The sequence below is a fragment of the Equus caballus genome, chromosome 14 (genome assembly GCF_041296265.1).
Source record: "Equus caballus isolate H_3958 breed thoroughbred chromosome 14, TB-T2T, whole genome shotgun sequence".
NCBI lineage: Eukaryota > Metazoa > Chordata > Mammalia > Perissodactyla > Equidae > Equus > Equus caballus.
The window spans coordinates 43,672,733-43,683,545 of record NC_091697.1 but is presented as its reverse complement, the minus strand read 5'-3'; the positions used below and the strand labels follow the sequence as shown (position 1 = coordinate 43,683,545).

The 10,813-nt window shown below is 42.5% G+C and overlaps 2 protein-coding genes across 4 annotated transcripts in view; one reads left to right on the top strand and one right to left on the bottom strand.

Annotated features, from left to right (window-relative positions):
• Positions 1–6,695: 6,695 nt before the first annotated feature.
• Positions 6,696–8,270, bottom strand: TIGD6 (tigger transposable element derived 6). The gene is given in 1 exon segment (NM_001242454.1): positions 6,696–8,270. A coding segment is annotated over 1 exon segment (1,575 nt).
• Positions 8,271–8,357: 87 nt separating this feature from the next.
• Positions 8,358–10,813, top strand: part of HMGXB3 (HMG-box containing 3) — a 47,352-nt gene continuing 44,896 nt past the window's right edge. For all 3 annotated transcript variants that reach the window (XM_005599304.4, XM_023617444.2, XM_005599303.4), the window contains exon 1: positions 8,358–10,363. In XM_005599304.4, the coding sequence (XP_005599361.2) occupies positions 10,327–10,363 (37 nt within the window). In that variant the 5' untranslated portion in view covers positions 8,358–10,326. The remainder of the gene's footprint in view (positions 10,364–10,813) is intronic.

The window sequence follows — 10,813 nt, the reverse complement described above, 5'->3', positions numbered from 1 at the left end:
CTGGGCCACCACCCTCTTCCCCATACCTGCTGTGAAGCCTCTCCCTGAATCTCCTCCTCCCTCTCTCAACTCTGGAAGAAGTGGGAGGGTGGGTCTAGGGTTAAGGACAGTTTGAGCCTTCCTTTTGTAGTACTTCTGTAACCTGGGTATTCTAACCCCTGAACTCATACCCACCCCACAGAGTGAAGGAGTTGGTCTGCTAAGGGCCCTTCCGGTCTCAGCATCCTGTGCACACCCTCAGTATCCGGGGTCCAGAGCCCTATGAAGTGCCCACATACTCATCTCCAACCATCTTACAGGGCTCTGCTTCCCCATCTGTTGTTTCAATGCTATGTCCTTGGCCTCTCCTCTCCTCATTTAGCACCACTGCTTAAGTTTTTAATTTTCAGATCCAGTTTAGACTGATGAAAGTATAGCTCTTGGAGAAATATCCACGTGTGTGTGTGTATATACGCACATGATTATAAAAAGGCTGGTTCATGGATCCCCATATCATGAACACCTTTCATTATAAGCTCTCTCCAGATGACTACAGCCACATCTAGGGCTTCAGTTGCCTTAACATCTATGTGCTAATGGCAGCCAAACATGATTTCCAAACTTGCCTTTCTAGAATACCACCCAGCATATCTGACTGTGTCAGTCTCCAGAGCAGCTGTTATTGGACAGCTTTGCCTAGATGCCCAGAGGCACCTCACATGCAACACACCTCCAAACTCCTCTTCCCCTGTTAATCTGTCTTAATCATGGCATGACCCAGCTACTCAAACCGGAAAGCTGGGAGATTCTAGAATATTCCTCTTCAACTCCCACACCGAATCTCTCTACCTGGTAAGAGTCTCTCAAATCCAACTCTTTTTGTTGCCCTCAATGTTCATCATTTCTCTTCAGGACTGTTTCACAGCCTGACTAGTTTATCTTTTTCTCTACAACCCAGCCTCCACTCTAGTTATCAATTATTTTCTAAAAACAGAAATTGACTTTTACTACTTACAAGTGGTTCTCTAGTGTTTTCAGGTTAAGTCCAAAATTAATGCTCTAGCCAACAAAACCTTAAAAACTTTCCCTTGCTTCCATCTCTATCCTGTCCTGCCATACATTCTTTTGCTAGACATAACCTCTGAACTTAGGTGTTCCCAAATGGGCCATTTTTTTAATACTCCAGGACTTTATATGTGCTGTTCCTTCTGCCAGGAGTTGCCTACCAGCCCCACATGCCTAACGCCCTACTCCTCCCTCAGAATTCTTCTTAAACATCCCATGCTCTTGGCAACGTTTCCTATTGAATTCCTCTTTTCTCAAGCAGGTGCTCCCTTGGGCTCCATCTCTGTACTCCTAAATATTCTCTGCATAGTCTCTAAAATGGCATTTACCACTCTGTATTATTTTTTCCCCTCATCTATCTCTTCTACTAACTGGACTCCTTCAGGGTAGGGCCATGTACTTCATCCTTAGAGCCTGCATGGCCAGCAGTGGGTATCTTATAAGATCCAATATATGATTGCTGCAAGCATGGATACGTTTGGTGGATAGTTATTTCTCTAACGCTGGCTCCTTTGCAGAGCATGTCTGTGTCCAGGGTCAATTATATGGCCTGTGGTTATCAATAAGTTGGAAAAAGTCTCTAGTGAAGGAGTAGGTGTGTAATAGGGTGGATTAGGTGGTCCGAGGCACAATTATTTCTAAGTTAGTTGTTTGAACAAGTCCCACCTTCTCTTTTTTCTTTCCTTGTTTTCCCTCTCAACCTCTACCATGTCGGAGAAATTACAAGTGGCTGCTTCTAAGGTTGCCTGCTGGCTAAATTATCTGCCTTATGTAGTCTACCCCTGCCCTCTGGTGGCCAGAGTATGCTACCACAGTCCACTTCAAAGATAACTGGCCCCAGGTAGCGTGAAGAGTTCTTTAATAGGTTTGCAACTTTGGAATTACATTATCTGAGCCTATTTGTCCTTTTGTATTATGATTGATGGAAAGATTAAATGATAAGTGAAACAGTGCTTGACATATAATAGGCAATCAATAACTCTTCCTTTTTAATGAAAGAGCCCTTCTTAGGAACAGGGCAAAGAAAACTTGAGTTTTATCTATTGATCAAGTTGGGGGTTCTGGAACACTAAACCCCAAGATCTGTCAGTGGAAGAAAGGGCTGGTAAGGCAGGTCCCCTGCCTCTAGATGGTACCGGTAAAGTTCTAAATAGGGATCGACAGTAATGACAATAGATAGCATTCATAGAAACTTAGTCTGTGCCAGGTACACCTTTTTGTCCTCACAACAGCACGAGGTAGGTGCCTAGTCCCAGAACATTAGCCTATAGAGTGGATTGGTCAACAGGGCAAAACGAAGTCCTCGAGTGGGGTTGGAGGGACCAGAGTCAGGGAGAAACCACAGGGGGCCTGGTGAAGACTGTAGACTAAGAAGGGATAATATCAACCTCTTTTAGTTTAAAAAAAAAAAACAAAGCATCAAACAAAAAAACCCTAATGTCCAATAGAATCGAAGTTTCAGCCAACGTAAGCCGGACTGCAAAAGCTCTCTTTTGGATTTGATTTCGATCTACCGGGATCTAATTCATATGATGTGTTAAATGAGTCAAGAATGTGAGATTTCTTTTGTTAAAAAAGAAAGTTTAAACACATATTTACTGAATACTACTATGTGCAAGGCACTTAGACAAAGCCTTTCATACTAAAGTCTTGTGTGTATAATTAGAGAATCCTGCAATAACTTTCTGTAGAAGGAAACAGGTTTAACTCTCTATATTAGAATTCTTCATTATTAAAACCAGCAGAGAGCCATTGATGATTAAGTAGCTAGGAACTAAAGTGTTTTTTTCCTTTTTGCAATTACTGATTATCGCTTTTAGCTGTTTACCCACCATTGTTGACTGTGCTGCTTAGGCACTATGCTATCTGACTCCCACTAGGCTCCTATAGATAACATCTCCCTGGAGCCTGGGTCACCATGGGAATGGGTATGTGAGCTGTTTCTCAGGAATTAGAACTCCTTGTCCACTTCATGCCGGTTGAGACCACCAACTCATTAACTGGGCCCACGCAGATGTCCGATAGGCAACCTTTTGATGTCACGAGGCTAAAAACTGCCCCCTCAGATCATGCTAACACTGCCATTTTGTGAACATGCGTCCTGTGAAGAGGCATGAAGTCTGACTACACTTGCACAGATCATCAATTACCTCACCTCTCCTCACCTCCAATCACCTCTCTCCATGTTTGACTACGTTGCCCCCTTACCCCATAAATATCCCTGAGTCCCTATTTTCGGGGAAGCAAATTTGAGGCTCATGCTCTCGCTTCCTCACGTGGCTGCCTTGTGAGTAAAATCTTTCTCGGCTGCAATCTCATCATCTCGGTGTTTGGCTTTCTGGGTGGTGGGCAAAAACAAACCTGGTTCGGTAACATTATCAAAGAACAGATTATAACCTGGACTGGAATAATATTTGAGGCAATGATATTCATGGAAAAATTTTGCAAATCTTTTTAAATAGAAGACAACCCCCAATTTATCTCCAAGTCATTTTCAAGTACAACCAATGCTTCATAGAGCTTTAAAAATAAGGTAGCTTTGACACATTACATGTGTGTATCAATTTAGACACAAATGTTTATTGAAGTGCCTACGATGTGCCCAGCACAGTGCTAGGCACCAGTCAGGTTACAATGGCTGACTGGTCCTTGCTCTCATGGAGCTTACAGTCTAGTTAAAGAGCCACAGAACATTGCTAAACATTTAAGTGCTTAACTGAGTAGAAGAGACAAGAAGTGCTGAGGAGTTGCGGGAAAGAAGGGTGGAATAGGTACTGGAGTCTTCAAGAAAGGCTGGAAGAAAGAGGACTCCAGTTAGTTCTTGAAGAATGTGTAGGGCCTAGCTTGGTAGAGAGCAGGGAGAGACATTCAGGCAAAGGCACACTAGCAGACATGGGTACGGAGTGGAAGACAATGGTGGTGGAGGGGACAGCGCACACACTGAGCAACCAACCCGGAAATGCAGATTGTAGTCAACTCTTAGGGGGTGCTAAAACTCAGCTGAATAATCTATTCTTTTAATTTTTTTTAGGCATTTGGGACCTTCCACAGACACTTGGGCAGGAGAAATGACATGATGACAATAGATCTAACGTTATGTGCAAAACGGACTTCAGGAGAAAGGTGAGGGAAAAAATTAGAAATTGTGTCAGTAACCCTGGCACAAGATGAGAGCAGTTAGGTGCTGGCAATGAGACAGAACTGCAGGACTTAGCCAGGAGACATTGTTTTCCTCTCCTAAGTGTTAAGAATTTAAAATAGGTATAGTACTTTTAATTCAAATTATACTAGTTTGTTAAAAGGAAAAACATCCAAAATGAGCTTTAAAAAAACACCTGTTTAAACATCTGTTGTTTTTGTGATTGTCGTTTTGTTGTGTGGAAGCAGTACTTTCTATGATTAATCTGCTTTATACATCTGTTTCAGTTAAGTAACTACAGAAAGAAAAATAACTGAATTGCTATGGGTTTGTGACACAGCCACAAAATTAACTTGAAGGTGGGGGAACTACAGTAGTCCCCTCTTATCCAAGGAGGATATGTTCCATGACCCCCAGTAGATGCCTGAAACTCCCAATAGAATCAAACCCTATATATACTATGTTTTTTCCTATACATACATACCTATGATAAAGTTTAATTTATAAATTAGGCACAGTAAGACATTAACAACAGTAATAAAATAGAACAATTATGTCAATATATTGTAATAAAAGTTACTGTAGATCTTAACAACCTCAGCATACAATTTTTTTTTCTTTCCTTAAGTTGAGAACTTTCACCTTTTCACTTGAAGGAAGCCCTTGTGGCTTCTCTTTGGCATATCCGAATTGCCAGCATCTCTACTCTTGTGCTTTGGGGCCATTATTAGGTAAAATAACGGTGACTTGAACACAAGTACTGCAATACCGTGACAGTTGATCTGATAACCAAGACAGCTACTAAGTGACTGACAGGCAGGTAGTGTATACAGTGTACACGCTGGACAAAGGGAGGATTCACGTCCTAGGCAGGGTGGAGAGGGATGGCACGAAATTTCATCACGCTACTCAGAATGGCGCACAATTTAAATCATATGAATTATTTATTTCTGGAATTTTCCATTTAATATTTTCAGACCATGGCTGAATGTGGGTAACTGAAGCTGCAGAAAGTGAGACTTCGGATAAGGGGGGACTACTGTGCACTACAACACTAAAAGGTGTTGTGTGTGCATCTTCTAAAAAATGAAACTGCCATTTATCTTACTTATTAGGAATAGATACTAGGCTTATAAAGGATATTAAGAATGCCTTCTCTATAGGAGAAAAACTTTAATATAAATCTGATTATATATTTATATAGTTTTAAATAACTTAAAATCAACTCTGCTCTAGCAGACTTCTCTGAAGAACAAACACACAAAGGAATAAAGGTGATTTATGAAGTAATTTTAGTGAAGGCAAACATAGTGTGCCCTCATATTAATTACACGGTCCAGGCTGGATTATCCACAGGTAATCCACACAGAGGAGCCAAGCAAATCATCCAAATAGAGGACGATCCAAACACCGACACATGTTGCCTTTCTCACAAACTTCCTTCTCATCTTGTCTGGAAATTGAGAGATACACGGGACCGTATGGATCATGCGTGTTCTCTCCCACGATCCTGATTAACAGGATTTTCAGATATTATACCATGTCTCCCAGATTGTATCATGTCTCCTCTTTAATGCACTTTATTTCCCTGTACCCTAGATCCCTATTAATAATAAGCCTGTAGCAGTGCAACGTGTTTTAATAGGCTAGATAGCTCATGTTAATTCTTTGGGCATAGACAGATATACCTTTACTGAATAACTGGCTAACTGATGGGGCATTCAAGAGAATAGCTAAGAATATTCTAGAGTTACCAAATCAGCAGAGAGGAGTTGACAACTCTGGAGTAAGAAGAGCTGATGCTTTGATTGATTGATTGATTGATTGACAGTTAGTGATTGGGAGTATTCAGATGGCCTGCTGAAAAGTGCTAGAATCCAGCTAGACCAGCGGATTCTCAAAGTACTGACCCCAGACCACATCAGCATCAGCATCACCTGGGTACTTGTTAGAAATGCAAATTCTAGGGCCCCTCCACTGAATCAGAAACTCTGGAGGCCAAGCGCAGCAATCTGGGTTTTAGCAAGCCTTCCAAGTGATTCTGAAGTGAGCTAAAATTTGGAAACCGCTGAGCTAGACTTACTGGGAAGAAGCTGGCTCCAGACCCATAGTGTGCTTGATTTTCCTGTGGTTAATTCAGTAGTTCCCAAACTTTTCTGCACATTGGAATCACCTTGGGAGCTTCAGAAACTACTGATGCCTGTAGCCCAGCACTAGAGATTGTGGTTTAATTGGTCTGGGATAGAGCCTGGGCTTTGGAAATGTTTTAAAGATCCTCAAGTGATCCTCAGGTGCACACAAGTTTTGGAACCACTGGATTAATAAAAAGAGAACACATATATTAGGCAAATTTTATTTCCAAATTTCATTCGAGGAAATTTCCTGATTATTTCAGAGGAGTGGAATGTTGTCATAATAATATTGCTTAAAATTTAAGTTCAATACCCTATCTAAAGATCTTTATTCTTGTAAACTACATCTTCTAAATTAAAAGAGGCAGTTAATTCCCACATTATTTTGTTTGCAGGAAATCTGTAATTTTGGAGTCAACAAGAGTCTGTGTCACTCTTCTCATTAAATATTCATCTATGCCATTTAGCTGCCCAAAAATGGCATCAGGAACGCCTACACAAGTGGAAAGGAACCGTCTAAGTTTCTGTGCACTTGAGATGGCCTCTGTGATGGTGATTTTTGGCTGCTGTGGTAAAGATGCCTCCCCCTCATCTTCACTTCCAGCTTCATCAGTATTTTCACTGGCCACCATGCCCTGGATGACCTCTGTGTCCATCAGCTCCTGAGAGATGATGAGATCATCATCTGCAGTGACAAAGTCCTGGAAATTTATTTCATTTGGGACACAGGTGGCAATAGCCACTGAGTGCCACAACTTTTCGATGGCAATATCTGGTTCAATAGCTGCTGCTTCTGTGTTAGAATCTGTCAGTTCCATAGGGATGATGCCTGCCTTCTGCCAGCATTTCACCACTGTGGACTGCTTGACTGACCACCACGCTGCAGCAATCATGTCAATGGCCTGCTTGATGTCCACTTTTCCTTGATCCTCATTGCTGTTGAGCTTGAGCAGGATCTGTTTTAGAAGGTGGCTCCTGTACAGCACTTTCATGGTGTGAATTATGCCAAGATTCAGTGGCTGCAGGACGGCAGTACAGTTTGAGGGCAGGTACCCCACTTGAATCCTTTCCAAGCGTGGAAGCATGTTGTGAGCAGAGCAGTTGTCGATAAGCAGGAGGATCCGGCGTTCCGCCTGCTTCATCCTGGTATCCACTTGTAGCAGCCACTCATTAAACAGATCCTGCGTCATCCATGCCCACTGGTTGGCTCGGTAATCACAAGGGAGGGAATGGACGTTCTTGAGGCAGCGTGGGTTGGCTGACCTACCAACAATCAATGGTCTCATTTTTTCAGTCCCTGAAGCATTGCAACAAAAGAGTGCTGTCAACCGCTGCTTTGCTTTCTTGCCCCCTCTACAATGGTCCCCTTTAGCAGCAAGCGTGTGCTGGGGAAGCAACTGGAAAAACACTCCTGTCTCATCAGCGTTAAAGATATCATCTGGGCTGTAGTCAGCAATCAGTTTTATAATTTCCCCTGCATGCCACTCATTAACCTTATCTATTCCTAGACCATTCATTAATCTGTCACTATCCTCTCTACAGACTGCTTTCAAAGCAATTCCATGGCGATCCCTAAATCTGTTCAGCCAGCCCACACTTGCTTGAAAATTGTTATAGCCAAGCATGTTGGCCAAGTTCAGTGCTTTTTTCCGAATGACAGAACCAGTCACGAGAATGTTTTTGGCATGGATTTCTTGAAACCAAGCAAAAACAGCCTTATCAATGTCGTCATAGAGAGCATTCCTCATCCTTTTCCGCTGGGGTCCCACAGTTGCCTCCCGCACCTTTTCTTCAAATTTGACGCGATCCTTTAAGAATGTAGACAAAGTAGAAGGAGTGATACCGAATTCTTTTGCTACATCGCCTTTCCTCTTGCCTGAGTCTACAGCTTCCACAACTTTCATTTTCTCCTCCAGGGAGAACTGCCGACGTTTCTTGTTCCCTTTGTTTGCCATCTCCACAGTATGACGGCTGGGCCACACTACCAGGGCTGTGTCTGTTCGTCCTCTTGGCTTGTTTTGCCACAAGTGTGGAAAACTGAGAAGACAAATGGAGTACCTGTCAGGAACCAAATATAAAGGATTCCCCCTAAAAGATGGGTTCAGGTTTTTAAAAACCCTATTAGGAAATGATAATATAAGGTCAAAGTCAAGAGAAGATAGGATTCATGCTACTGACTTTGTAGCGATTACTTATATAGACTCATAGAATGTTTGAAATAGAAGAGCTTTTTCAGAAAATCTAGTTTAAACTTTCTGAGCCTCTGTAAAAAAAATAATGTCTACTCTGTCTACTATGAGCATAGACTGAAATAATAGATGGTAAACAGCTGTGCAAATAGCAATGTATTGTATAAATTCAAAGGATTATTATCTGGTTTGCTTTATAGATACAGAAACTGAGGACTGGGGAAGGGGCCTACCCAAGTTCATACAGCTCAGATCTCTTGACTCAGATTAGTGCTATTTCTGCCACTTCATAGTCCTACTTGAAATTCTACCAAAATGAGATCTTCAAAGCTCTATGGCCATGTGGCTTGGAAGGATTTTCACTGTGGGAAGATGTTTCTGGTAACCACGCATCGTTTAACGACTATTTACAGGTGCCAAGTGATAAGGACACAGTGATGAACAACATAGTCAAGGTCCCTGCCCTCATGAAATATACAGTGTAGTAAGGGAGATAAACAATAAGCTAACAGATAGGTAAGACGATTACAGAGTGTGATATGTGCCATGAAGGAAGTAAACACCATCCAGCACTAGCAATTTTGGTAATTTCCTGCTTATACCTTCTATCATGAGAGTCCTCAAAAGACAAGAGAAGCTGCTGTGACCTTATGCTGTGACTGCCCCTCCCTAAGGGCTGATTTCTACTACCACCTCCACACAGCTGTCTATCCATTCATGGCACCCTCCATGGGCTAAGCACTGTGCTCGATGACAGCCATACATAGATGATTGGAGCATAGTGCTTACCACTGAGGAGCTTACCAGGGAAGCAGGGACTACCAACACTAGAGTGTATGGAATACTATACAAGAGGTTACAGAGTACTATGAACTAGAACACAGAAGTGGGGATGATCAACTGGGTGGGGCATGGATGGGCAGTATACTTCAAACAGGAAACAATATTGATGTTGGGCCTTAAAGTATAAACAAATATGAATTAGTGAGATGGAAGGAAATACGTGTAAAGGCAATGAAGTACTGTAGAAAACAAGACGGCACTGTGAGGAAGAAAATAAGTCTTTGGAGAAGAAAGTAAGAGCTAAATCACAGACAGGCCTAGTAAGGATTCCAGCTTGATCCTGGGATAATAAGAGGTCTTTAGAGTTTCTTGGGGTTTTTTGGAATGACATGATCAGATTTGCACTTTAGAAAGAGTCCTTTGGTTGCAGGGTGGAGAACCTAATGGGTAAAGTCCACTTTCCTAAGAGGTAGCCCTAAATCTGAAGATAAAAGCAGGCTAGGCTAGCAGGCCATAAACAGTTGGGATACGTTCATTTGAGTCCAAGAGGAAGCTACTGAAGGATTTTAGGCAAGCAGAAATATGCCTGCTCTGTGAAGAATGGAATGGAAGGGTGTCAGAGCAAAAGCAGGAGAGTAATCAGGAGGCAGCTGCAGGAGTCCAGAGGTGAGATAATGGTGGCCTGGATTACAGTAATAGTAGAGATGGTAAGAAGTAGTAAGTTTGGGGCTGTTTTTGTAGATCTTGCTGATAGACTGGATGTGAGTTGCAAGAGGAGTCAAGGATAACTCCCAGATTTCTGGCTTGAGCACTGAGCAGTCCAGCAGATGGTGGCCATTTACTGACATGAGAACCAGTTACTGAGCATATACTTGGTAAACATAATTTGTTACTTTATATGCTTAATACAGCTTACATGTGGCAAGACTGGGCTTCAAACCCAGGGAGGCTTACCACAAAACCAGTGTTCTGAACAGTATAGAGTGCTATACAGCTTGTTCCGGGAACTACGGCTGTTGAGAAGAGACGTGGAAAGAAAATGAAGCAAGAGCCAAACCAAAGTCTTGTAGGTCAAGGTAAGTTTGAATTTTATTCTAAGTGAACGAGAAGACGCTGGAGGGTCTTAAGTAGCGAGCGACCTAATTAGACTTACAGTGCAAAAAGATCAATCTGGCTGTTGTGTGGAGAAAAGATTGTAGAGGGACTAGAGTGGAGGTGGGAAGAAATTTCTTAGTCCAGGCGGGGGATACTGGTAACTACAAGACTGGTGGCAGTGGTAGATGAAGAAAAGCGGGTAGATTAGAAATACATTTGCAAGATAGTGAGGGTCGTGAGAGGACTTGAACAAATGTGGGACAATCTGTGACAGTGGCGGGAAAGGACAATACATTCCTTATCTGATTCCGGAGCCTCTCCACCTGGCCATTCAGCTCGTTCTGAATCACTCCAGGAACTCACTGCCGTTACTGTGTGTGGGACGGTGGGGGGACGGATGGCGAGCGGGCCGAGGAGGGCGGATTGTTGCG